The sequence below is a fragment of the Eubalaena glacialis genome, chromosome 19 (genome assembly GCF_028564815.1).
Source record: "Eubalaena glacialis isolate mEubGla1 chromosome 19, mEubGla1.1.hap2.+ XY, whole genome shotgun sequence".
NCBI lineage: Eukaryota > Metazoa > Chordata > Mammalia > Artiodactyla > Balaenidae > Eubalaena > Eubalaena glacialis.
Genome location: NC_083734.1, coordinates 39,641,811 through 39,666,645, shown reverse-complemented (window position 1 = coordinate 39,666,645; position 24,835 = coordinate 39,641,811). Strand labels below are relative to the sequence as shown.

At 58.4% G+C, this 24,835-nt stretch overlaps 2 protein-coding genes across 8 annotated transcripts; both read right to left on the bottom strand.

Moving 5' to 3' along the window:
* Positions 1 to 1,336: 1,336 nt before the first annotated feature.
* On the bottom strand, positions 1,337 to 10,027 carry SPATA20 (spermatogenesis associated 20). 3 transcript variants are annotated; one of them, XM_061177011.1, is made up of 17 exons: positions 9,934 to 10,027; positions 9,108 to 9,148; positions 8,799 to 8,978; positions 8,622 to 8,686; positions 8,284 to 8,438; positions 8,063 to 8,206; positions 7,763 to 7,964; positions 7,256 to 7,386; positions 7,060 to 7,164; positions 6,762 to 6,836; positions 6,451 to 6,660; positions 6,177 to 6,369; positions 5,676 to 5,844; positions 5,183 to 5,394; positions 3,172 to 3,371; positions 2,242 to 2,322; positions 1,337 to 2,071 (listed from the first exon to the last, which is right to left on the bottom strand). In XM_061177011.1, exons 3-17 carry the CDS (start codon positions 8,921 to 8,923, stop codon positions 1,901 to 1,903), a joined length of 2,238 nt encoding a protein of 745 aa, XP_061032994.1. In that variant the 5' UTR covers positions 8,924 to 8,978; positions 9,108 to 9,148; positions 9,934 to 10,027; the 3' UTR covers positions 1,337 to 1,900. The 3 variants fall into 3 exon arrangements, with proteins under 3 accessions (XP_061032994.1, XP_061032992.1, XP_061032993.1); XM_061177009.1 differs by having other exon boundaries at positions 9,108 to 9,226; positions 9,934 to 10,019; XM_061177010.1 differs by lacking the exon at positions 9,108 to 9,148.
* A 2,742-nt stretch (positions 10,028 to 12,769) lies between these two features.
* Positions 12,770 to 23,276, bottom strand: EPN3 (epsin 3). Of its 5 annotated transcripts, none has more exons than XM_061176687.1 (11): positions 23,199 to 23,276; positions 20,953 to 21,029; positions 19,467 to 20,146; positions 18,375 to 18,493; positions 17,588 to 17,668; positions 17,250 to 17,375; positions 16,193 to 16,322; positions 15,451 to 15,720; positions 15,159 to 15,275; positions 14,798 to 15,028; positions 12,770 to 14,590 (listed from the first exon to the last, which is right to left on the bottom strand). In XM_061176687.1, the coding sequence occupies exons 3-11, from the start codon at positions 20,002 to 20,004 to the stop codon at positions 14,262 to 14,264; spliced, it is 1,941 nt and encodes a 646-aa protein (XP_061032670.1). In that variant the 5' UTR covers positions 20,005 to 20,146; positions 20,953 to 21,029; positions 23,199 to 23,276; the 3' UTR covers positions 12,770 to 14,261. The 5 variants fall into 5 exon arrangements, with proteins under 5 accessions (XP_061032670.1, XP_061032672.1, XP_061032673.1 ...); XM_061176689.1 differs by having other exon boundaries at positions 16,193 to 16,280; XM_061176690.1 differs by lacking the exon at positions 17,588 to 17,668.
* Positions 23,277 to 24,835: the final 1,559 nt, after the last annotated feature.

The window sequence follows — 24,835 nt, the reverse complement described above, 5'->3', positions numbered from 1 at the left end:
GAGGCTGAAGACTTAAAACCCCACATCTGAGCAAGACTTATGCTCAGCCCCGCCCTCTTTAGAAAATGCAAGCACTCCCAAGAGAACTAACCCTTGAAGGCCCTAACTCCTTCCTCTGAACCCATTTACTAAATCCCATTGTCAGGCCCATGCCTGATACCAGGGGAAGGAAAAGAGGAGACACAGAGCAGAAGGAAGACGGGATGGAGGGGCAGAAAACGCCAAATGCACCCTCCTTCACAGCTGGACCTCCTGGGGGAAGAGGAAGCCTTAGTGGTCTTTACTGCACGCTGAAGACCCCAGAAAGAATGAGATATGTTGAACGGTCTCAGGCCAAGCTCTTACCCTCTCTGAGCCTTGACCATCTATCCATATGAGGCCAAAGGTACCTGCCTTGCCACCTCATTCATGAGGGTCAATGGGACGGCTGAGGCAAGAGGGCTTTGCAAACTGCCTAGACCTTTCCAAAGCCAGGGCTGGGGCTGCCAAAAAGGCTACCTGTGCTTCACCATGCTCCACCCTCCCTCTTTACTGCCCCCCAGCTCAGGCTCTGCTTGCCCAGCCCCCAGACTTCCTGGCCAGGCTGAGCAGGGTCCAGCCAGAAAGGGGATAGCTGACCTTGTTGGCTGGAGCCCTAATCCTCCCCAGATGGGCCACTGGCTTGCACCAAGGGCCCAGCTGCCCAGACCCAGGTCCCGTTGACCATATGTGGCTATGATTGACAGTGTGCAGGGGGTGGCTGTGGTCCTGAGCAGACCTTGGAGTGATTCAGTCCAGTCTCCCAGCTCCTTCCAGCCCCGCTCCTCCCCACTGCTGCTGTCCCCACAAGCAGTGGCCCCATTCAGATCTCATCTCTAGCGGCCTCTTCTGGCTCTCTCTACTGCTTGGCTCTGGGGCTACAAGGGTGCCTAGGCTCATCAGACCCCCAAAGGGCCCAGGGTTGGGGGGCAGCCCCATTATCCTACACTTGCCCTTCCCAAAGCATGCTTCCCAGTCCCCTCCCCCTGGTGAAAACTAGATGGGGGTTCCAGGGCCTATGAAGATGTTGGGTGCCAAGGATGGGGCTTGTGAGCATCGCCCAACATTGAGGGAACAGGAGGAGATCACAGGAAGGCAGAGGCTTTCCCTACAGCAGGAAGGACTCAGGTTTGGAGAAGGACTTCCAACCCAACAGATGCTCCAAATGAAAGAAAACTCTTTCCCTGGACTTAAGTGAAGGCAGGGGGATGGACCATATGACCTCCTGCAGGAAGGCTGGGAGCTGGACAGATACCCCAAAAGAAACGTCCTTGGTCCTGATAAGAGCAGCTCCCATAATGGACCAGACATATGCAAATTCCATGAAAAATAAAAGCTTATATGAAGCATCCCCCTGCCTCTTCCCCAGCTTAAAATTGGAGGAGACCATGGGAAGGGAGGGCAGGCCCCTTTCTTAACCCTGCCTGAGGGCAAGGATTGGCCTTTCCCCTCCCGTGCAAGTACACACCCCCACCACTGGTGGTCATTACTGGTCCCCTGACCTCAGCTTCACTCAGGTTGCAATGTCCATAGAGCGGGGCAGAGTCAGCCTGGTGACCTTTGAAGGTGAAAGAGGAATCCAAGGAGGCAGAGGGGGCAGCTAGGGGCTCCCAGAAAAGGGGCTCTGGGCTGCTGGCTCCCATGCTGGAGCCCGAGGCCCCTCTCTTACAAGCAAGGCTGAGGCCCTGAGGTTCCCGCAGGACGCTGTTAGGTTTATTCCAGGGTAAGTGGGTGCCCATGGTGGGTCAGCGAGGATGGCCGAGGTCACCTGGTGACAGTGTGCTCAAGGGTGGCCGCAGGTTCTGCAGGGCCCTGCAGGGCCTGAGTCTCTGGCCGGCTGGGAAGCTCCACCTTCTGCCCCAGCCCGAGGTGGGGGAGGCAGTCACTGATGTAGCAGTTTCCGTAGTTCACAGGGCTCGGTGATGGGCATCGAGCAGGCCTGGTTCTCACACACGTAGGCAGTGGCCTGGTCTTCTAGCCTTCGCAGGGTACTCAGGAAGGGCAGCTGGCGGGACAGGAAGCTTGAGGGGTCCCCATCGGCCAGAATCAGCACCTGGGACAGTGGCAGAGAGGGTCACCTGGGGGCACTGGGACACCAGCAGGGCCCACTAGTGGGTGTCTTCTCCCCAGGCTTTCAAAGGAGCCGGAGATACTGGGGAGCTGAGGAGGGGAGGGGGCCCTGGCAGGGGAGGCAGAGGGTGGGGCCGGGCTCACAGACCAAACCTTGTTAGGGATGTAGATGGAGTGGACACACTGCAACAGAGCCTTGGTGTCCTTGGCCTGGGGGTCTCCACAGATCACGATCTGGTCAGAACAGAAAGGTAACTCCAGTGACAGGTGCAGAGGGGCTGGACCCAGACCTACCAGGGCTTCCCCATTCTCCTGCCAGCCACCCTATATGCCTAAGAAGAAATGGGGACTCAGCTCAGCATCCCCCAGACCAGCTGCCAGGAGGCCGCATCGGATTCACTGCTCAGCAGGTGAGAACACGTACACACACACACACACACACACACACACACACAGAGGCAGAGATATATAGCCAAACATGCAAACATAAACAGGCAAACATGCAAATATAAGCAGGCAAACCTGAACACGGGGCATACACACAGAGACCAGTAATCATGTACTAGTGAACACTCACACCAGCACACACTCAGAAAGGCAGGCACACAGTCACATACCTCCACTCCAGAGTCATACACATCCAGAGGCACATGCACAGCAATAACACACATAGAGACTTACACACAGACAAGCATATACCTGCACACACTATACCGCTAACCCAACTATACCGACACACAGAGGCACACAGAGAATCACAGAAGCACACAGAAGCCTAAGAGAAACACTTCAGCAACCACAGAGACCCATATTTAACCCTTTCCTCTGAGAGCCCCAGTCACAGGCGCTCACACAGGCACCTGCCCGTGCCGGAGGCCTGCTTCAGACACACACTCACACAGACCCCTCCACCTGCACAGAGCAGCCTTACAGACATTCCCTCGGAGATACCTATACACACACTCACACAAGGCCACACATTCATGGACCTGAGCTCTGCGGACAGCCCCAGGAACTCCACTCCATGTCTCTGTTGCAGCCCCGGCTTCCCTCCCACCCAGGGTCCCTGCCCAAGTGCCCCACCTGCTTGAGGGTCTGCTGGTGGGCTGAGAGGGCGCGGACCATCTCAGGCAACGCCACGGGGACACGGCGCATGCGCTCAGAGAAGGCGGTCAACAGGCACACACACTTGTCCATCCAGTCCTTGTGGCCTGTGAAGCCGTGCAGCCGAAGCAGGTTATGGGCCGACATGGAGTTGGCGCTGGGCTCTGCACCATCCTGGTCTGCAGGGTGCATGGGGGGCAAGGGCTGAGAGGGAGGGTCATTGGGTCCCAGGACCCTGCTCCAGGACTGTGGCCAGGGCAGCTGGAGGGATGGGGTGGAGGAGTCCCTGCCCGCCGGCTCCTGCCCCAGGTCTGAGAGTGTAATGCTGACCCCAGCAGTTACTGACCCTTTGCGCACTCACACGCATCCTCAACTCCACCTGCCCCAGGCTGAGCTGTTGGTCCCCAGGCTCCCCGATCTCCCTGCTGATACCTCCATCCAGCGACCCAGCTACCCCTCCCTCCGTCTCCCTCACCTCCCACTTCTAATCCATCGTGAATCTGCAGGGTCTGTGGCCAGAATAGATCCAACCTGACCACTTGTCCCATCTCGTACTTCTACCTTGTCTGGGCCTCTGCTGACGCTTGCCTGGACTAACGCCACTAACGTCTTCCTACCTGGCCGCCCTGTTTCCCCTGCCCCCATTCCCTTCTCCACCGTCGGTCCAAGTAACATTCTTAAACCTAAACCACAGCAAATCACAACCCACTCAAAACTCACCAGAGCCTTCCACTCCTTGCGACACCTACAAGACCCTGCAGGGATCCAGCCCCACCTGGGCATCCTCCCCTCACACGCTGACCTCTGCCTGCCCTGTCCTCCAGGACACAGGCTGCCCACTCAGAGCCTCTCACAGGCTGTTCCCTCCACCTGAAATCCCTCTCCTGCTCCTCCAGGATCACACGGCCCCATCTTGCCCTCCAGCCCTTGGTTGAATGACTCCCCAGCTGAGTTGGGCCCCACCGTTGTTCTCTCAGAGCCCTTTCAGTCATTCAGCTAACGTTTATTGAGCACCTAATTATGTACCAGGCCTGCGCTAGATCCTGGGGATAAAGCAGTGACAACATCCTGCCTCCAAGACGCTTACATCTGAGTGGGGGGAGAGACCATTAACAGACCAGAGGCATCAAGTGATGCTAAATGCCACTGAGAAAAGTCAGGAACAGGGTACATGGTGGGCAGCTCCTACTTCTCCATAGCACTCACAATTTTAACTATGTATTTGTGTGTATGTGTTTGCTTTAAATATTACTGTCTGTTAGTTGTCTCCCTTACTGAACAGTAAGCTTTATGAGGGTAGGGATGAAGCTGGCCTTGTTCAATCTATCTAGGCATGCCACTTACTGCCACTAAGCATGCTCACAGAAGAGCTACATTAATCTTCATGTCAACCACGTAAGGGAATGCCAACATTAGCTCCATTTTGCATATTAAGAATCTGAGGGGACTTCCCTGGTGGCGCAGTGGTTAAGAATCCGCCTGCCAATGCAGGAGACACAGGTTTGAGCCCTGGTCCGGGAAGATCCCACATGCCGCGAAGCAACTAAGCCCATGTGCCACAACTACTGAGCCTGTGCTCTAGAGTCCGCGAGCCACAACTACTGAAGCTCGCGCGCCTAGAGCCCATGCTCTGCAGCAAGAGAAGCCACCGCAATGAGAAGCCCGCGCGCCGCAACAAAGAGTAGCCCCTGCTCGCCCCAACTAGAGAAAGCCTGCACGCAGCAACAAAGACCCAACGCAACCAAAAATTAATTAATTAATTGATTAATTTAATTGATTCGTTAAAAAAAAAAAAGAATCTGAGGCTCTGAAATGCAACAAGACCAGCCCAACGTCACTCGGTTAATGAGTGGTAAAGATGTGAGCCCAGGAGGGCCTGGCCCCTGCCCATGCTGGCGCTTCACCACCACACTGCACTTACGCCTCCCCCAGGGAAAACCAAGCCCCGGTTGGGTCCAGGACCCCAGGCCAGCTCCACATCCTCACTGACCGTCCTTCAGACGCAGGGGCAGGCCAGCCCCCAGCTCAGCCTCACTGCAGAAGTAGCCGCCACCCTGGGAGTCCCAGAAGAGCCTGTCCTGCGTGTCCTGCAGCCGCAGAGCCCACTCGAGCCACGCGCTCTCCTGTGAAGCCTCGTACAAGTCCAGCAGGCCCCGCACCACAAAGGCGTAGTCCTCCAGGAAGCCCCAGCAGGGCGGGTTGCTGGGGGGACAGGTATTGGGGAGGAGACAGGACAGGGAGAGAGAGGCTTTCACAGAGGAGGCCCTTTTCACGTGCTTTTGTTTAACCCTCAAAATCTAGCTCTTGGGTAGGTCCCATTAGCCCATTTCCCAGATGAGCAAATGGTCCCAGGGAGGTTAAGAGCTCATAGTGGGCAGAAAGCAGAGCCAGGACTAGTTGCCCACCCAGAGAGGAAAAGAGGGGCAGAGAGAAGCATGGGATGCCCAAGGAGGCAAGCCTTCCCGGACTGCCCGGCCCCCAACCTGTGCTCCACGGTCCCCCCAGAGCCTGCATAGCAGGTCCGCATTAGGCGGCCACTGGCCACATCAAACATGTGCCGCTTCAGGAACTTGGCACCACTGATGGCGTAGTTGATCAGCCTCTCCTGGCCCAGGACAGCCCCGGTCACGGCAAAGCCAGACACCATCAGTCCTGGAGGTAGGAGACACGAGTGGTTGTGACGCCGGTCGGGGCCCTCCCGGTATGTCCATCCCAGCCCCCCAAGCTCTGACACCTCCCTGGAGCAATAGGGTAAGCGGATAAGAGTTTGAGCTCCAGCGCCAGGCAGAGCTGGGCTCCTTTCCCTGTGTGTGACCTCGGGTGGATTACCGTAACTCTCTAGGCCTCAGGTTGCTCGTTTGTAAATTAAGGACAATGAACCTAATAAAGGAAGAATTACTATTTAGCAGGTGCCTATCATACATAAGGGCCCTTATGAAGGGTAATTCTATAAACGGATCAGGCCTCAGACACAGCCACCCCACCATTCCAGGCCGCCAACATCTTGCTGTCCAGGTGCGGCTTCGGCCGATGTTTCCGGGCCTGGAAAAGCTTCTCGAGGCCTGAGTTGAGTAAGGTCCGTACGGCCTCCACTTCCAGGCCAAAGCGGGCAGCAGTCAGCTCCAGTGAATACCGGACGGTCAGCACGTTCTGGCCCTGCAGCTCCCCCTTTGGGTCCTGAAGAAAACAGCCCTTGTCCGAGGGAGTCCACTTGCCTGTCCGGCTTCAGGACCCCTCCCGTGACCCAGCAGTCCTCACCTGACTGGGGCTGATGCTGCCGGCCTCCGTGAGTCCATAGTGCTTCATGAGGAGCTGGCCCGAGGTCAGAGGCTCGGTGGCACCCAGCACGGGCTCGGGGAGGAGCTGCTGGACCTCTTTGACTGTCCACACGTAGAAGGCACCCTCTTTGGGCCGCATGCCCCGCTCCGGGGGCGAGTCCGCGTCCTCTGCACTATAGAAGCCTCCAGACTGTGGGGAGGGGAGAGTTGGCTGGCCGCAGACTTCAGGGCAGCCAGTGGAGGCCCCGAGCCCTCCCGCAGCCAGACCCGCCTGCCTTAGTGGACACACACCCGGTGACTCAGGTTCCGAGCCACGTACTGCAGGATGCCTTTGGCAACTTCGGAGTAGAACTCATCACCAGAGATCTGAGTGGGAAGGAAGAAGGCTGTAAGCAGAGGAAGCTAGGTATAAGGGGCAGTCAGCGTTCTCCCAGGAAGGTAGGGAGGGAAGCTGGGTAGTGGACATATGAGAGAGAATTAGGGGTGAGGTTAAGGGAGAGCCACAAGTCACCAGGAAAGCCCTGCAAAGGGGCAGCCAGGCGTAGGTGGACAGACTGGGTCTCTGCTCTGGGCTGGGAACAGGGGTCACCTGGAAGGCCTGTGAATAGGCCACCGCAAGCTGTGCCTGGTCATACAGCATCTTCTCAAAGTGGGGGACGTGCCACTGGCGGTCCGTGGAGTAGCGGTGGAAGCCCTGTGCCAGGAGGAACGTGGGGCTGGAGGCCGATCCCAGCTGCTGCCCCCACCCCGCTGCCCTCTCCAGGGAATGCCTAGCCCCCCCTCACCTGCCCCACATGGTCTCGGATGCCCCCGTTGGCCATCATCTTCAGGGTGTGCAAGGCCATCTGCTGGGCCCGAGAGCCATCCTGAGTTAGCCGATGGCTGAGCCAGTAGGAGAACAGGAAGCTCAGGATCACTGCAGACACCGAGAGCACACGGGTGAGAGACCGGGGAGGACAAAGGGGCCGAGATCTGGGTGATCAGGACTTTGGCCAGGCTGGGGTTAGGGGTTCACTCAACAGGCAGTCTCTCTGGACAGGCTGAGGGTCAGGAGGTCAACCCACAGGACAGGTGATTGTTACCTAGGTCAGCGTTGGAGGGTCCCTGCTAAGACCAGAAGTCAGGGCTTCACTAGATAGCTACTGACAGACAGGTTGGGGCTCAGGAGGTCACTGGCCAGACAGGAGAGTGGGAGGTTAATAAGTAAGACGAGAGTCAGGAGATCACTTACTAGGGTAGGCTTCAGAAGGCCAGGCCGGGGCTGGAGCGGTCATGGGGCGGGGGGCACTGACCTGGCGTGGGGAACTTGGGGGCCTCGGCGAAGCCGCCATACTCCTCATCATAGCCCTCATCCAGTTGCTGGAAGCAGCGGCTGTTCATGGTGGCAGCGGAGGGTGGCAGCTGGCGGTCACCCATGCTGATCTCCGACCGGGCCAGCAGAGCTGCGGTGACACGCTGGCTGTTTTCCAGCAGGGTACTCTTGTTCTGTTTCCACTATGGGAGGCAGGGGCAGACCTGGAGGTCAGCACAGGGTGGGGGCCCTTGTTCCCTCACCCTTGACCCCGGCCCCCCACTCCCCAGCGCACACCCACCTGCTCCCGTATCCTCATCAACACTGTGCGGAAGCCAACTCGGGTCAAGCCATCCTCAGGGGGGAAATAGGTGCCCCCCACAAAGGGCTGTAGGTTGGGAGTCAACCACACACTCATGGGCCAGCCCCCACCACTGCTGGTGGCCTGGCGGAGAGAGGGCCAAGGTGAGGGGCACGTGCCACGTGCACGGGCAACCACTCCTCCACGGGAAGACCACTCACCTGCACAAAGGTCATATACACTTTGTCCACATCGGGCCGCTCTTCCCGGTCAACCTTCACGCTGACAAAGTCCTCACTGAGCAGGCGGCCAATCTCCTCATTCTGGAAGGACTCCTCCTCCATCATGTGGCACCAGTGGCAGGTGGAGTACCCCACTGGAATGGGGTCACGGGGCCAGGGGGGACCAGTGACTGGTCAGAGGGGAGCCAGCCAAAGGGCCGCAGCTGAGCCAGAGAGGCCCTGGCCTGTAGTTTCCTGGGAGGCCCCCAAGCCCAGGGGACCCTTCCCTTATCCACCACCACTCCCCTCACCCAGCCCAGGAAAGGTGGGTGCAGTACCTGAAAGGAAAATTGGCTTGTTTTCTTTCCTGGCCTTGTCGAAGGCTTCCTGCCCCCAGGGGTACCTAGGCCCGGCAGGGTGGGGCATCACTCACTAGCCCGGGCAGGGGTGGGCAGTGGGGGGTAGGAGGGGTGAGGGTCCAGCTGCCCCGGGAGGGCATCAGGAGAGGGACTCACCAGTCCACAGGGTTGTAGGCATGTTGCAGGAGGTACGGTGACTTCTCACTGATCAGGCGGTTGGGGACTTTCTGGGGTGTGGGCTGAGAGCAGTTAGTCCGGCTCCCCTTCCCTCCAGCCGGCATGGGCACTGAACTACTGACTGTCACGCTTCGGTCCTTGTCCCGGGAGGAGCTACCCCTGTCGTGGGCAGGCGGGTCAGGCGAGGAGTGTCCACCGCCTCCCCCTACACCGACCCCAGAGGCCCACCTGACCCCACCCTGCCCTCTGGCACCCCTCCTGGAACCCCCTGTTCCCAGCCCAACCTACCTTTCTGAACCACGGGGGAGACCGTGGCCTTTGCGCTCCCCCTTGTGTTTTTGGGGGGGTGAAGAAAGGTGGCTCATTGGGGGCCCCCTGCCAGGTTAGTCTCCCCCAACCTCTCAGACCTGGCAGTGGAAAGGGTGATGACTGTGAGGTCAGGGCGAGTCACAGTGGGTGGAATGGTCCTTCAGGCTCCATTCTCTTCCCCTCACCGGGCCCCACCCCAGGTTGGCTGGGCTGGAGGTATCCCTCTGGCATGCCTGCCTGGGTGTGATCTGGGCAGGGAGGCTGCCAGCTGCTGGGTGTGGGACTGGGCCAGGTGAGGGGCAATGAGAAGAAACTCGGCATCAGGGACTCCCTCACTCAACATCCACCCACTGGGCACTTCTGGGGGGCCAGGTCCTGTGCCAGAGACCCCATGACCCCCAATGAATCAGAAACTGGCCCTGATCTAAGGGGGCTCAGCCTGGGACAGTGGCACCGTAAGGCAGGCCTAAATAATGAGAGGCCTCTGCAGCATTAAGGACTGTGACAGGCCAGCCCAGGGTGCTTTTGGACAAGGACCCTTGGCCCAGCATTGGGGTTCAAGGAAGGCTTCCAGGAGGTGGTGTCAGAACAGAGTCCCTGGGGCAAGCTAGCCCTGCAGCTGGAGGGGAGGAAGGGAGGAGGGGGTTACTGTCTGGGCCAGGTCTAGGGAGCGGACTCGGGGAAGTAGGCACGGGGTCGGGGGTGGGGAGGTGGCCGGGCAGGCACAGGGGACCAGCGCCGGGAAGACTGGCCCCGGGGCCCCGCAGGCGCAGGGCGCCAGAGCGGCCCCCTTGCCCGCGCGTACCTGCGGCTCGCGGCGAGGCCCGGCGCGGCGCGGGGCAGCAAGAGTCCGCGGCACCGCCAGGCCCGCGCGCCCTGCATGGCTGCTGGCGGCCGACGGCCCGGACGCCGCGGACAGGAAGGGAGGGCGGGAGGGAGGCTGCGAGGGGCGGGCCCGGGCACCCGACAAGCCGCGGTGCGTCTTCGCGGGGACCGCAGGCCACGCGGCTGGTCTCCGAGCGCCGCCCGGTGGTCGACCGAGGGACTGCATACCGGATAGCCCGGACTTGGGAGGACACGGGTCTGTGCACAAAACTGGGCCGACTCGGCTGGATCTAGACCCGCTGTGGGGGTTAACCCTCTTGAGTAGAAGATGGAGGGCTGTGAGGATGCCAGGGCCGTGGAAAGCTCTGAGCCTCCTGAGAAATGAGGCGAGAGGCAAAGGTGTGGCTTGTCCAGACCCTCCAAGCCAGGAGCTTCGCCTTTGCTCTGCCCACCCCCCACTCCCCAGGGCCTCAAGGTCCTGCTCAAATCCCATCCCCTCCAGGAAGCCTTCCCTGAATAATAATAGTGAGCCAACTTTATGTCCTATCAGGTACTTTACACACGTCTCATTTGCTACGTTCAGTCAACATTTATTGAGTGCCCGTCGCCTACCAGGCACTCTGTTAGGTACAACGGTGGGCAGAGAGAGACCAGGCTCCTGCTCTTGTGTTGCTCGCAGTCTGATGAGGGAGGCAGAAGCCAATCAGACAACCAGACAAATGAATGTACAACCACCCACTGTGAGAAGTGCCATGACTAGGTATCACAAGGAAACTGGTCTGGTGGGAGAGACGAGGGGGGAAGGCCCCCCTAAGGAAATCACATTTGTGTAGCAACCTTCGAAGAACAAGAGGATGGATTCTGGAGAGGGCATGGGGAAAATGCGGGGGAAGCAAGAGGAACAGATGTGCAAAGGCCCTGTGGCATAGCAGTGAGTCAGGGCTGAGGAATTGCAGAAGCCAGCATGGCTGCAGGACAGAGAGCACAGGGAAGAGAGATGGTAGATGAGGTTGTGAGGCTGCGGAGGAGGAAAGCAGGGGCCAGGTCTTGAACTGTGAGCGGGAGTTTGGTTACTGATGAAAGCAGAAGAAAGCTGTGGAAGGGCTTTAGTCAGGGGAGTGACCCTGCATTTTGGAAAGGTCCCTCCAGGTTCCTGGTGGAGAATGGACTGGAAAGAGACAAGAGTGAAGCAGAAGGGTTCGGAGGCCATAGCAGGACCCAGGGGAGAGCTCTGGGAGGTCTGCACCAGGCAGAGGTGGAGATGGAGAGGGGGGTGGACTTGAGGTCAGTGGAAGAGGAAACATCATCAGGATCGTCTATAAGGGAGAGGAGGGTGTCAAGAGTGAAGTTCAGAGTGGGGCTGGTGCTGAATGGGGGGGCATTTGCTGAGGAGGGGGCACAGGGAGAGACTCAGATCATGGGTTCATGAGGTCCGTTTGGACGGTTGGTTTGAGATGTCCTTGAGATGTACGTGTGGAGATGACAAGGCTCTGGAATGCAGAGGAGGGGTTGGTGGGAGAGAGGAATCAGAGTGGCTGCTCAGTGCAGACAGTGTGGGATCACCCAGGCTGACTGCAGCGAGAGGAGAGGCACAGGCTTGGGCCTGGGCTTGAGGAACTCAGAAGTGCACCCGTGAAAGACACAGAGGGTCATGGGAAAACCAGGAGAGGGTGTTGTCCCAGAGGCAAAGGGACAGAGAGTTGCAAGGAGGGAGGGTCAGACTCTGGAGAAGCCAACTGGGATGGGACAGAAAAAGGTCCACTAGCTTCAGCAACGTGGAGGCCATTGGTGGACTTGGCAGATGAGTTCCAGGAGGTAATGCTGACAGTAGAAGCTGATTGGAGTGGGTTGGGGGGGGTGGGGAAGAAAGGGGACATAGAGAGGAGGGGCACTTGATGCGAGGGGAAGGATGGAAAGACACTCTCAGGCTGGATGAGATTAATTATGGCAAATATCTCAGGGAAGGATTCAGTGAGAGAAGGCATCTGATGATGTGGAGGAGAGAGACCTCTGAGAAGCTGGGATAGTGGAGTGATGGAAGGGTTGGAAGGCGGGAGAGGCTGGTGTGTGTGCTCCCTGGACGGAATGAGGTTAAGATCAGAGAACAGGAAGCCTGGCTTTAATGTGGAGGAATTTAGGATGATGATGAGCCCCAGAGTGTGACCAGGGGTGAGAGCAGCTGAGAGGTCAAGGGGTGGCGAGGTCATCTTCTTGGATAATGGGATCACATAAGATTGAGCAAAATCTGGGTGAGAAGACCATGAGCCACGGCACGGGAAGAATGAGGTAGAGCGCAGCCCCAGGCGGGAGGAGGCAGGACACCAGGTGGCTCCAGTCTCCAAGGAGGGAGGGGTCTTCTAGGAGGAACATGGTCCAGAGCAAAATGGGGAGCCAGACTACCAACCTCCTCTTGGTGGGAAGCAAAACAGCACCCCTTGGGAGTCCTTAGGGAAGCGGTGTCCACAGGGAGAGCCAGTTTAGAAGAGGAGGACCCAGGCTGAGTAGGGGCGAAACGTGGGTCAGTGACCAAGAAGGATGGAGATCTCCCGGGTTTGTGCAGAAGATGGATGGGTCTGGGTACTGCCTGGCAAAACCAGGAATGAGAGGTATTGCAGGTTCATTCCTCATGGTTAGTCTCTGAACAGGGTGGATCCTGGGCTGAATGGACACTGGCCTGGGAGGAGCCACACAGCAACCTCATAAGGAAGGAACTCTTGTTCCCATTTCACAAGTAAGGAAATGGAGGCACAGTCATAGAGAGGTTAAGTAATTTACTCAAGGTCAGGGAGCATAACCGCTTATTACTAAGTGATTATTATTAAGTGCAAACCTTAGAGCAGTTTTGAATGCTGTCAGTCTGACTCCTAAGCAGATGCTCTTGTCCACTCTGCCTGTAACAGGTACAGTAGGACTGACTCCCTCCAAAAAATCAAAGCAGCTCCTTTCCCCACCCCCACCTTAGGAAGGAGACCAGCACTGTGTCCTCCCCCACCAACTTTCGTGTTTCTGGCCTATGGAAGGCCATTTTACCCCAGGCCTTTGGCCTGCTGCCTGCAGAGCCAGACCCTGAGCACAGAAGACACATCAGTGCCCAGTGGTTGGAGAGCATTGAGTAGAAGAGAAGTGAGGGTCACCATGGTGGCCCTCAGAATGAGGTACCAGGCCCTGCTCCTCCCCTTGGTTTCTCAGACCCCACACAAGCCCCCCAGGAGGGATCATGGCTGAAATTGAGTTTCTTGCCAGTCCTGGTGAAAAGACGAGAGGAGTAAGAGCCAGATGTAAGTGATTCAGTAAAACAAAGGATCGTGGGGGCTCTTGGATCCGGCTTGCCTGCCCCAGTGAGTTCTGAGCTCCTGGAGGCTGCGGGCTTAGCAATTCTTGAATCCCTCCCAGATGAGCCTAGCACTCTGTCCACAGCAGCCAGTCAGTATTTGTGAATTAAATCTGGGGCCCAGGGTGGGAGCTCAGAGCTGTGGAGCCAGATCCCCTGACTCTGAATCGCAGCCCCACTCTGCTAGCTTTGTGACTTTGAGCATGCCACTTAACCTCTCTGAGCCTCACCTATAAAGAGGGAGCAGGGCCAAGGGCTTTGCACTTGATCTAATGCTCTGCTGCTCCCGTTTTGATAATCTTAACCCGATTTTGAACAAGGGGCCACACGTTTTCATTTTGCACAAATTATGTAGCCATTCCTCAGTGGGAGTAATATTATCTACCTCAGAACATTGATGCAAGGATTAAATGAAATAATCTGTCTAAAGTGCTTAGCACATAACGAGTGCGCAAGGGAACAACTGTCTATTGTCCCTTGCTATTAGATCATCCCCCGCGCCGATGTGTGATAAATGGTTGAATGAATGAGAGTCTGGGGAGCATGTGGAAGCGAAGGTGACAGGCTGAGGGTGCTGTACAGGAAGTGGGACCATTTTTGTGCCCCACATTGTGGAGCAGTCGTTCCCACGGCAGCCGGGGAACGTTCGTGCTGGGGTCCGGGCCTGGCCGCCACGCCCGGCAAAAAGTCCACTTGGTGAGACCTGAGGACGCGGGCTCCATTCTTTATTACGAGGCGTGGTCTTGGCCCCACTGAAGTCGTCAGTCTCCATTTCCAGTAGCTGCAAACAGTCTGCGGAGGCCGACGAACAGCATCTGCGCGGGCCTCGGGGCGGAGTCTCAACCTTCCTTCCTTCCCGGGGTGGGTCCTGGCGTGGCAGCCCCACCCCGCTTACGTCAGGGGGCGAGGCCCAGCGCCGTCAACGCGGGGCGGGGCGTCACGCGCACGCGCCGGCCCGCCCGAGGCGGGGGCGTTGCTCAGAGAAAAGGGTTGGTTCCGGCCTGCGGGGGGTGGTTGAGCAGCCCGGCGGAGCCTGAGGTGGGCAGCAGTGGCTGCGGCAGGCTCCCGGGGGACGGCGGCGTGAAGGGGCGGGCTTCGGGGAAGACGCTGACCGAGGCGGGGAGGGTCACGCCGGGCGGCACGCTGCTAAGCGGGAGGGGCAGGGAGGCGCTGTAGGTCATGGAGCCGCCGACCGGCCCACCGGCCGCCAGGCCCAGCGCCGGCGACCCGGTGCGCATCTGGTTCAGGGTCGGCCTGCCCTGGTCGCCCCCGCCGAACGGGTTGGTGGGGGATGGAGTGCTGAAACCTGCGGAACGAGATTGGGTTGGGGGACTTGGAGCGGGCCAGGGGCACAGAGCCCTAAGTGGGGAAGGGGCAAGGTGGCAAGATGTGGGGTCTTAGAAATAGGGAAGAGCTAAGATTTTAGGGCAGGGTCTGGGCTCTGAAGGAAGAGACGGAGAGAGAGCAGGGGACTCCAGTGTTGAGACCCAGCAGGGACGAGGTGGTGTCCTACCTGTTAGGAAGGGGTTCCGGGTCTTTGCAGCCTGGGGCGCCTTGACTAATGAGTCAAGGTTGACCAAGGAGGAGGCCGAGGGGCCCAGGAAGGACTCAGGAGTCCGGCACGCTGGGGTGTCCTTGCTGGGCTGGGTTAGTGCTTCCCCCAGCACATCCAGGTCAAAGGCATCTGGCTCCTTTGTGCCATTTTGCTTGGAACTGGGGTCGAGGTCTCCAAACAGGTCCAGCTCTGGAATAGAAATGATAGAGCTCACTGGTAGGGAGAGTGAGTGGTCTCTCTGTGAGAGGAAGAAGGCAGAGGCCAGCTCTGGGTGGGCCCCTCTTTCCCCAGAGCTGCACATTCCCTGACTCCTGCTTACCCACAGGACTGCTGGGCTTCCCAGAGGGCAGGGCCTGGGCACACTCTAGCCCCTCCTTGGTCTCTGTGGATACTGGAGGCTTGGCGAATGGGTCAAAGGTCGAGGTACCATCTAGCACTAGCCAAGGAGGAAAAGGGAGATGAGATGGGTTGGCAAAAGGGCAGGCACTGGGCTGATCCCTTTCCAGACAAGCTGCCCTCTTAACACAGGATCTCTTGCCCCTTGGCACTGGAGGTAAGGGGACCCAGCAGTCCTCCAGCCCCTCACCCACACCCCCTGGCCCTCCACTTACCAGGTGTGTTGGAGGTCTCCACCGAGGCCCCCCAGGGGTCGGCCCCAGTGTTGGGGAGTTTGTGGTGGGGGGAGGTCTGTGCCCAGGAGTCTGTGGGGGGTGGCCCAGCAGGTGGCGCTGGGGTCCGGCCCCAGGGCTCAGAGGAGGAGAACATAGCGGGCAAGTTCCAGGGTTGGCTTTGGGACAGGATGCTTCCTGAGCGGACTGGAGACCAGGGGTCTGCCGAAGGCCCCCAGGACGAGCCACTGGGCTCTGTGTTGGGCCTGAGACCTGAAATGGGGACAGCACAGATGTGACCCCAGGCCCACTCAAACCCCCAGTCCAGGGCCTTCCCAGTTACCCAGACCAATTTGGGAGGCCAAGGGACCCATTTCACAGATGGGATGCTGACTCAGGACTACCCAGCAAGCTAGAGCCCATATTCAGCAAGTTATTCCAGGATTCTGGACCCCCCAGGCATAGGCAGCTCAGGCCACATTCCCAGTCAGGGACAGGCTGGGCCGGGAAACCCAGGGTGACCAGAAGCAACAAGAGAAGGTTTCTGAGTTTCCCATGAGCTGAGTTCCTCAGATGTGCCCCCTCCCTCACTACAACCCCAAGACACAGAGGAAACTGAGGCTCAGAGAGGTGCAGTGCTTGCCCAGTGGCCCTCAGCTGTGGGGAGGCGATGCCAGCAAGTGGCTGGGAAGGAAGGGGCTCTCTGGGGCCAGCCTGGGAGCCCCTTGCAGCCCTGCATGCCCACCTGGGATGTCCCATGGGTCCGCAGAACAGTGTGTGGAGGGCAGGGCCGGGGCTGGTGCAAAGATGTCCACCAAGTCCAGGATGGAGGACTGTTGGGGGCAGAGGCAACCATGCTCAGGAGAGGGTGGGACCTGGAGGAAGCGCGGGCCCTGACCTGTCATCCTCACTCCAGCTCATTCTCTCCTTTATTCATTCCACAAACATCTATTAATGGTCTCTCGCCTCTGCACAGTGCTTTCCAGTTTATAAAATGTTTCCTCATCTGTTTAGTGTCTGATCTTCATAACAACCTGTGCTGTGGGTAGGGAAGATGGTGGGGTGCCCATTTTACAGATGTGCCAGCTGGAGCCCAGAGAGGGGAATCAAATTGCATAAAGCCACATAGCCAGGGAGAGGCAGAGCTGGGATAGAAGGCAGGCCTGCCCGACCCTTTCCTCAGCTGTCCTGCCCCTCAGCCCATCAGTGGTAAGACGCATTTTATGATGAGCCCACTTCTATAAGTCAGTGTCCAAGAAAAATTGGCCACAGTGAACATTGGCGGAAAGGGTACAGAGACACCCCAGGGATAGCATGGATGGCTTTGGAAGGTCGCCTTGCTACCAACAGCTACCCACTCCTGCCTCTTGGAAAGTGTGTGTATGAGCCCAAGATGTTTTCAGCACCATATGCCTGAGGCCACCCCCAGTCTTGATCCGTAGTATCATATGATCCTAGAATGTCAGAGCCAGAACTGTCCAACAAGCCCACTGTACGGAGGAGGAAACTGAGGCCAAGACAATGACAATGAGGCCAAGTCATAAAGTAAGTGGCAGCAAATCCAGAATCCAAATCCAGGAATCTCAGATCAGGATTCTTTGCATCCCACTTTGCCACCAGTTCAGTCATCAGCCCATGCATGATGGGACTTGGGTCTGCTAAACCCCCTCCACCCCTATTTTCATTGAATTAACACTACTTAGTGCTTACTAGATACCAAGCACTGTTCTACACTCTTTACAAATATTTAACGCAACTCATTTCCCAGGCTCTGCCAGCCCACAGCCCCCAGTCCCCTCTACCTGGCTGGTTTTCAGCTTCTCCTCCTCTCTCTCTTCTCTTTTGGGCTCTCTGTCCCGACGACGGTGGGGTCCGGCCCCAGCACCGTTGGCCACAGGGGAGTCATCTCCCCCCCAGGACCTCACCTCCTGCAGAAGGCACAGGAGTGAGGAAAGCATGAGCAGCCCAGGCTGGACTTGAGGGGACCTTGGCTGGAGTCAAGAAGAGTGTAGGGTGGGAGGCGCCGAGAGGTCAGGGGCAGCAGGACCACCACGGGGAGGGGGAAGAGCCTGGTTAGTGCCTGCGTAGCACCTCCACCAGCACCAGCACCAGCGCCAGCACAGGAGGCTTGGCCCACTACCTTCTCCTGCTCCTGCTGGCTCAGGTGCAGGGCCAGCTGCAGCTGCAGGTCCTCGTCCCTGTGGGAGGCTGGGGGGACCGGCTGCGAGGGAGGAAGAGAGGGGTGAACTTGGCCCAGTGTTCCCACTCCTGGGCCGAGGGGCAGCATCGCCCTGTGCCGGTAAGGGCAGTGGAGAGAGAAATGCCCACCCTGAGTGGGTGTGGGCAGCCTGCCCCCAGACAGCAGTATGGGTGTGGTCTTCTCCCTGCCCGGATCTGGATCTGAGATGCAGTTTAAAAATCAAGAAGATTCATCCTTCTCTTCTGGGTCCCCTGAGTGCTCTCCAAGCCCTGCTGTGCGAGGCCAGCTGTGTCCTGCCAGGTCTGCCTGGATCCACAGAGGCGATGGCAGAGAGGAGGCTATCAGGGAGGCTGTCCCTGCCCCCCATAAGGACAGCTGAATGGGGGGGGCAGCATATTTCTGTGTCTCCTAGGAAGGTGTCTGTCAGCACACTCACCCCTTCCCCTCCATGAGGCGATAGCAGGCCCGTGAGACAAACAGTACTGCCAACCTACCACACACACACTACCCCTTCCAGGCCCAGCTAGAGAGGACTGGGGGTGGGGAGTCAGACCCCAATCCCAGTAACCCAACCCAAGGCACACAGGCGCTGTGCTGTCCTTGGGAGCAGGACTAGGGCTTTGGGGACCAGAGTAGGGGAGCCTAAGAATCAAAGGTGTGGGGCATCCAGGCACCCATCCCTCCTCCAGTCCCCTCGGCCCCCCGGCTGCCCCAGGAGGGGCCTTACCTTCTCAGCCTCCTCGCGGCTCATGGCCAGGGCCAGCTGCAGCTGCAGCTCCTCTTCTCCTGACGTCTGGGGCCGGGCCTGCTCTAGGTCGGAGGTGTAGCGGGGGGATGAGGAGGAGGCTGCAACGACCAACCATCCATCGTGGCTTCCGTAACCGCACAGGTACCCATAGGCTCCCCCGCCCCCCTCTTGCCAGGAAGCTAAGGCTCAGAGAGGGAAACTGAGGGGGAAGGAACAATTGGCAGTCGCGGGCCCCAGAGGACCAGGCAGTGTGCTTGGCGCTTTCTGTAAGGTCTCCATTCCACCCCGATAAAAGAGTCCAATCCCTCCTTTACAGACTCGCAACAGCTCTGAGGGGTGCCTGGCTAGGGTCCTGCAGCAAGACTTGAACCCAGGTCCCCTGACTCAAGTTCCTGGACTCTTACAGCTGCGCCCCATCCAGCTTGGGGTCAAGTGCAGTGGGAGGGTGAGAGGTTCCAGTCAATCAAGGTCACAGCTCTCCAAGCTCTCAGCATACTGTCAAGGAGGGCCATCCTGAGTGCCCCTCAGATCAGGAAAGTGCCTCCCTTCGAGAGTAGGAGAGTTGAGAATGCTCTGCAGCCACCCCCATTTTCAAGGGCAGTGCCCTCGAGTGGGGGGATCAAGGAGAATGCCGCTGAGCAGCACCACGTGCTGTGTGTCTGTGCACAGGGCCGAGGTCTCATTTAATTCTCAAATTGAACAACTGAGGCAAATAAGATTATCCCTACTTTACAGACGAGGAAACTGAGGTCCAGAGAGCTGGTTGTCTAGATCACATGGCTTGGAAGGGGCAGAATAAGGACTGCTACTCCAGAGCCTATGCTTCCGCCACCACGCCCCTACCAGACAGCGAATTAACAATAACAAACCTATAATAACATCATTGTTCGCACTGACTTGTCGGGCACCTACTATGTGCGGGCCTTGGGCCTCGCATGTCACCCTCTTTATCTCACGGAATCCTCAGACATCCCTCTAAGGTGGGGATTCTTATCCACAGCTGGGGTCACAGAGCCAGGGTCAGAACTCGGGCTGCCTCCCTGTCCCCAGCCACGCCCTGGGCTCACTCACAGTTGTAGGAGGATGGGGAACCGCGGGCACGGCTGAAGCCCAGCTGCCCGCTGCCGATGCCCGTGCCCTCCAACGCCATGCGCTCCTTGGTCTTGAGGGCGTGGGTTCGCTCCTGCCGGAGGCGCTCCTCGTCCTTGAGCAGGGCCATCACCTGCTTGACCTTCTCGCGCACGTTGACACCCTGGTCCTTGCCATCGCGGTCGATGTACTGGAAGTCCTTGAGCGTCTGGATGGTGTAGAGGTTCTCCCGGCACTGGTGGGCCACCCGCTCGGATCCCGTCTTGAGCAGGTAGTCCAGCAGCGTCAGCGCCTTGTACACGTGCCGCCAGTTCTTGCCGCTGTCATTGAGCCGCCGCCACAGCATGCCCATGACCTCGGCAAAGGCCACCGTGTTGAAGGTCAGATCGGCAATCTCCGACATGAGCGAGCTGGGCGGACCCCACGGGTCGTTGCTAGTGGCCTCGCGCACCTTGATCTCCGCTTCCGAGTAGCTGTGCACGATGTTCTTCACCTGGCGCCGCAGCGCTGATGTCGTCATGGTTGGGGACTTGGAGATGGGCGGCCCCCGCCCCAGCCAGAGGTGGAGGGCCGAGGAGGGCCGCCGTCGAGAGGTCACGGTCTTCAAGGGTGGGCCGCCGTGCTCTCAGCAGGGCGGCTGTGTCCTTGGCTTCCACATGGGTCTGAGGAAGAGAGGGCCTGGAACTTAGGGGCAATGGGCCACCTTGCTGGCCACTCAGCCAGCGACTAAAGCCCTGGCCAGGGTGTCCCTGCTTCCAGGAACGGCCTTCAGCAGGCACTTATTTTTATTTTTCTTATTTTACTTATTATTCAGCAGGTACTTCTAACTTTGCATGCTCATTAATCTTTACAATCACACCTACAAAGACATTATTATTATTACCTCCGTTCGAAGATGGGGAAAGTTTGAGAGAAAGATTAAACGACTTGTCCAAGATCACAGAGCTGGTGAATGCGGAACCAGGATTAACACAGGCAGACATGCTCCACAGTCTTTGCTCTTAGTTAGGGACACGAAAGTGACCCCCCAGGAATGCCTACTTGTCTTGCTTCTACTTCACTACCTCTGTTTCTGCTGGGATCTGCCTTAAGACCTATCCTTTCCAACTTCTCCATCCTCACTTTGCTCTCTTCTTATACTGTTAATTTTTGTAGCTTGATTCATTCAACACCAATTTCCTGGGGACTTCTCTGAGCCAGGCACTGTGGCAAGCATAGAGTACAAGCCTTGGCCCCCTTGTACAAGCCACACATCCCCTTGAGGGGGTACAGGCAGTCACAGGCCAGCATGGGGGTGTAGAGGAGCACAGGAGTACCCAAGCTAGGGAAATCAGGAGCGCCTTCCCAGAGGAGGTGATGGCTGAGCTGATCCGAGATTCGAAGCCAAGAGCGAGGAGGAGTGAGGCAGCAAGGCAAGGAAGGAGCATCTGGGGGAGGCTGCCTCCCAAAGAGGACCCATTGTACATACCAGAGCACTGAGGCCAGAGAGGGGTATGGCGTGCCCACAGTCACACAGCATGTAGGTGGCAGAGCTGGGACTAACACCTAGGTGTCCAGAATACGAATCCAATTAATTCATCTGATTGCTTTATTGCCTCAGTCCCACCTTCTCAGCCAGAATGAAAACTCCCTGAGGGCAAGGCCAGCCTGGGCTCCCCAGACCCCCAAGGCCCTGGGCACGTGGTAGACCTCTGATCTCCCAGCTGAGGGAAGATTAGGGCCAGCCCACTGCCCTCCCCACAGCCTCAAGACCAGGCCAAAGACAGAGAAAGCTTCTCCCAGGGCCCTACCAGAAACCAAAACCCAAATCCCCCTGCCACCACCATTCCTCTGGTGTGGAGAGACACACACACACACACACACACACACACACACACACACACACACACACACACACACACACACGCTGGACCTGGCCTCCACCCAAACCACGCCCCCAACACCAACCATGGAGACTGCACCTCTCAGCTCTGCACTAGGACTCAGCAGGAGTCAGAAGGAGCCTGTCGACCCCTGCTCCCCGTCTCAACTCCCCCTCCAGCCAGCCCTGCTAACCTGGGCTCAGTTCAAAGCCTTGGCAGTTTTCATCAGGGCCCGCGTGCCTGGGAGAGCTTGGACCCAGAGGGTAGGACCTTGTGGGGGCACAGACGAGATGGAGAGTGCTGGCTGAAAGCGGGCTTACCTTCCCCCTGCTGCCTTTCTGTCCCGGCAGTGGCGGGCCTTCTGTGGGATGCCACAGCCAACACTTGTTTAACGCCTGCCCTCCCCATCACTAGTGACTCAGACCTGTCTTACCTCCCCAGCCTGTAGGCTGGCGGGTGGCAAGAGTCAAGGTGAGAAATAATGGTGCCCTAGAGCCCACCGAGCGCAAGCCCTTCCCAGGACTGGCCACTGAAACCAGCAGAACCAGTCAGGCATCCTGACTCCACCAGGAGCCCTACCAGGGCCTCCCTGGCCCTCCTGACGGGCCTGGCGTAGTGGAAGGGGGCCCTCAGTGTGGGCCCTGAGGCTCTGCTTGAACTTTCTCCTAGAAGCTGGAAATGGAGGAGGTTTCTCCACACGCCTCTGACTGGGCTGAGGGAAGGGAGGGGTCAGAGACACCGGGAGGCCCCGCCCCCACTGAAGTGTAAGGGGACAAGGTGGGGAGGAAGAGAGGGCAGGGTGAGGCCAAGGGAGCACCGAGGGGAGGGAGAAGGAGAGGAAGGAACACGGGAGGGGGTGGCCGGGAGAGCTGCCAGCGGTGTTACAAGCAAAGGGTTTTATCGAACACAATATGCCCAGAAATAAAAGGGAGTGAAACAGAAACCCAGCAGCCGATAAGGTGGCAGTGGCAGCGGCGGCAGCCGGGCAGCCGGGTATGGAATTACTGCAGTGACCTTGAGCCAGACCCTGTCAGCTGGAGGGAAGGACACTGAGAAGGCCAGGCCGAGAGGCCAATTCAGAGATGGGGAGAGGGTGGGGGAGGCGGGAGGCAGGAGGGTACGGGCTGGGGGATGGGAGAAGGGCCAGCAGGGGGCAGGGCAGGCCATGGGGGCAAGAGCATCAGCTCTCTCCTGTGTACGGGGTACCAAGAAGAACTTCACAAGGGACAGGAGCCTGCTCTTCTCAGGGCCCACAGCACTGGCGGATCTGTCAGGACTAGGGAAGCAGATGGCGTTCCCAGAGTGGGGATTCAGGGAGATGGGAGGAGCCCAGATATGTTGAGTCACGTGCATGCGTTTACCCAGAGACTGTGTGTGCCCCCATGGGCCCGCACCCCCTCCCATCCTCTGCTAAGGCGGCTCTAGTGCCAGGCCCTTCCCCCCCATCAGGTCCAGCTTGGGCAGTGGGGGGAGTGGCAGTGCCCTAACTCTTGCTGCAGGAGGGACAAGAAGAGTGAGCCCTAGCTCTAAGCTTAAGTCAGCCCAAAGGTAGATGTGTCTTGGGGGCACTGGAGTTGGGTGGGGGCTGTCCTCAGGCTAGAGGTGCAACAGGGGCTGAGGAGGAGTGGGCAGGAGTCTGTGCGGAATGCCACCAAAGATGCTAGTCCCAGGATGGGGAGCGAGCCCTAGGAGGCCCCCTTCTTGGAGGCTGTAGGGAGGGAGGGGCGGCAGGTAAGATGCCTCCAGGTTCCTCTGTGACCCTGCCCTCCTCGCCCTTCTCCCGGGGACCTGGAAGGGAGACTAAGCCCCAAGCCTTTCATGCCAGGCACCACCGCTGATGACGGGAGCTTACCTCTGGTGCAGGCTCCCTTGGCCCCAGCCCTGGGACCACGAGCAGCCTCTGCAGTGACCCTCCAACCTGCGCAGCAGGGGGATGGCACAGCCTCGGGAGTATCCCCAGAGCCATCCACCACGGACCCTCGTCCTGGAGACCCACCCTCTCCCAGGAGGCACAGACCCCTCAGGAGGGCGGCTCAGGGTCCCCAGAATGGGCGGCTGCTCTGCCTCCTGCCCGCTTGTCTTCTGGACGCCAGGCAGCACTCAGGAGGAAAGTTGCTCAGCTGGCCAGGCAGGTCTGCCTCAGCAGTAACAGGACACAGGAGGAAGTGCAGGGCATGTTAACCCCTTCCTGCTGGCCAGGCAGGCAGCACCTTCAGAGGTGGGAGGCCTGCCTGCTGGCTGTCCCCAGGAGGTGCAGATCTGGAGCCAGTGCTGGTGACCCACTCCCACTCTGCGGTGAGTTAACCCTTCCTCTGCCTCCTCAGGGGAAATGAAGGGTGGGGAGGGGAGGCTCCAACACCCACCCCACCCCTATATTCCTCCTCTGGGCCAAGACCACCATTCCCTGGGGTTGGCCCTTTGGTGGAGTACTGCCTTGTGTGGGTTTCCGTCTGGTCCCCTTGGCAACCCTGAAGGGGGCATCAGGACTTCAGGCACAGCGCCCTCTCTGCGTCTCTGACACGGGATCGGATCGGAGTGCCCTGCTCTCTCCAAACCTCCTCCCGTGTCTCAACTGGAGGATGCTTGAGGCCCATGAGGTCCTTATCAGAAGCACCAAATGCAAAACCAAGTGGGTAGGAGACTGTAGCCACTCTTCAGGTCTCCCCCTCTCCCTTCTGCTGCATCAGCATTTAAGGCCAATAAGCCCACCATTAGCAAAGCTGTTCTTCAAACTCTGGGAGCCTGGGGCCCACTCTGCACAGGAAGCCTGGCCCAGAATGATTATTACTGACAGAGAAGAATTTATGGTGCTGAGTCTGAGCTGACAGCATGTTTCTTTGCAAGAGTCATCTCTCATCCACTTCATATTTCTCTGAGCAAGGGAGGGAGCAGAAAGTCCAGAGGCTGTTTTTAAGGTAGAAAAAATGGCTCAAAGAGGCCAGGTGGCTTGGCATGGGGAGGGGGATAAGCAGGCTAGAATCCAGAATAATCTCTGGCTGACGACAAAGGGATCTGGCCTTTAGGGTTTAAGGGTGTGGGAGCATGGTCCTCAGGGACTGGGACGAGGCCCTTGGGCCCAGTGGAAGTGTGAGGGCCTCAGGGACCCAGGTCCCATGGTGTCTAGTTCTCCTCCTAGTCACATACTTTGTCATTCTTGGTGATGACACTTTGGGAAGACCTGGCTCCAGGAAGATGACCCCAAAAGTGTGGGTCAACAAAGGCCAGAGGCAGGGGCTACGAGGGGTGATGCTCTCTGTCCTGTCACCTGATTCATTCCTTGTCCTGCTACCAATTTGCTCTTCCACTCCTCATCCCACACATCACCTCCCCAGCTGTGTTTCTCTCTCCTCCTGTTGGATGGCTCCAGGAATGGGGAAGAGGGGAATCCAAGGGCAGGTGGGACATGGGAGGACCAGGAGCTGACTTCATCAAGATCTGACATTCAAGACATGGAGGCATAAGGGAAGTGGTAGGAACCTAAAGGTTCTT

Excerpts from the sequence above, each read along its gene's own strand:
- EPN3 (XM_061176687.1), bottom strand. The coding sequence starts at position 20,004 with ATGACGACATCAGCGCTGCGGCGCCAGGTGAAGAACATCGTGCACAGC. Across the intron at positions 16,323-17,249 it reads AGAAGCTGAAAACCAGCCAG|GTCCCACCCTCTCCTGAGCA; the intron begins GTAGAGGGGACT and ends CGCTTCCTCCAG. Across the intron at positions 15,276-15,450 it reads GGAGACCTCCAACACACCTG|TGCTAGATGGTACCTCGACC; the intron begins GTAAGTGGAGGG and ends CTCCTTGGCTAG.
- SPATA20 (XM_061177010.1), bottom strand. The coding sequence starts at position 10,010 with ATGCAGGGCGCGCGGGCCTGGCGGTGCCGCGGACTCTTGCTGCCCCGC. Across the intron at positions 8,979-9,933 it reads GGCCTCGCCGCGAGCCGCAG|GGGTAGCTCCTCCCGGGACA; the intron begins GTACGCGCGGGC and ends TGCCCACGACAG. Across the intron at positions 7,965-8,062 it reads TGATGAGGATACGGGAGCAG|TGGAAACAGAACAAGAGTAC; the intron begins GTGGGTGTGCGC and ends TGCCTCCCATAG.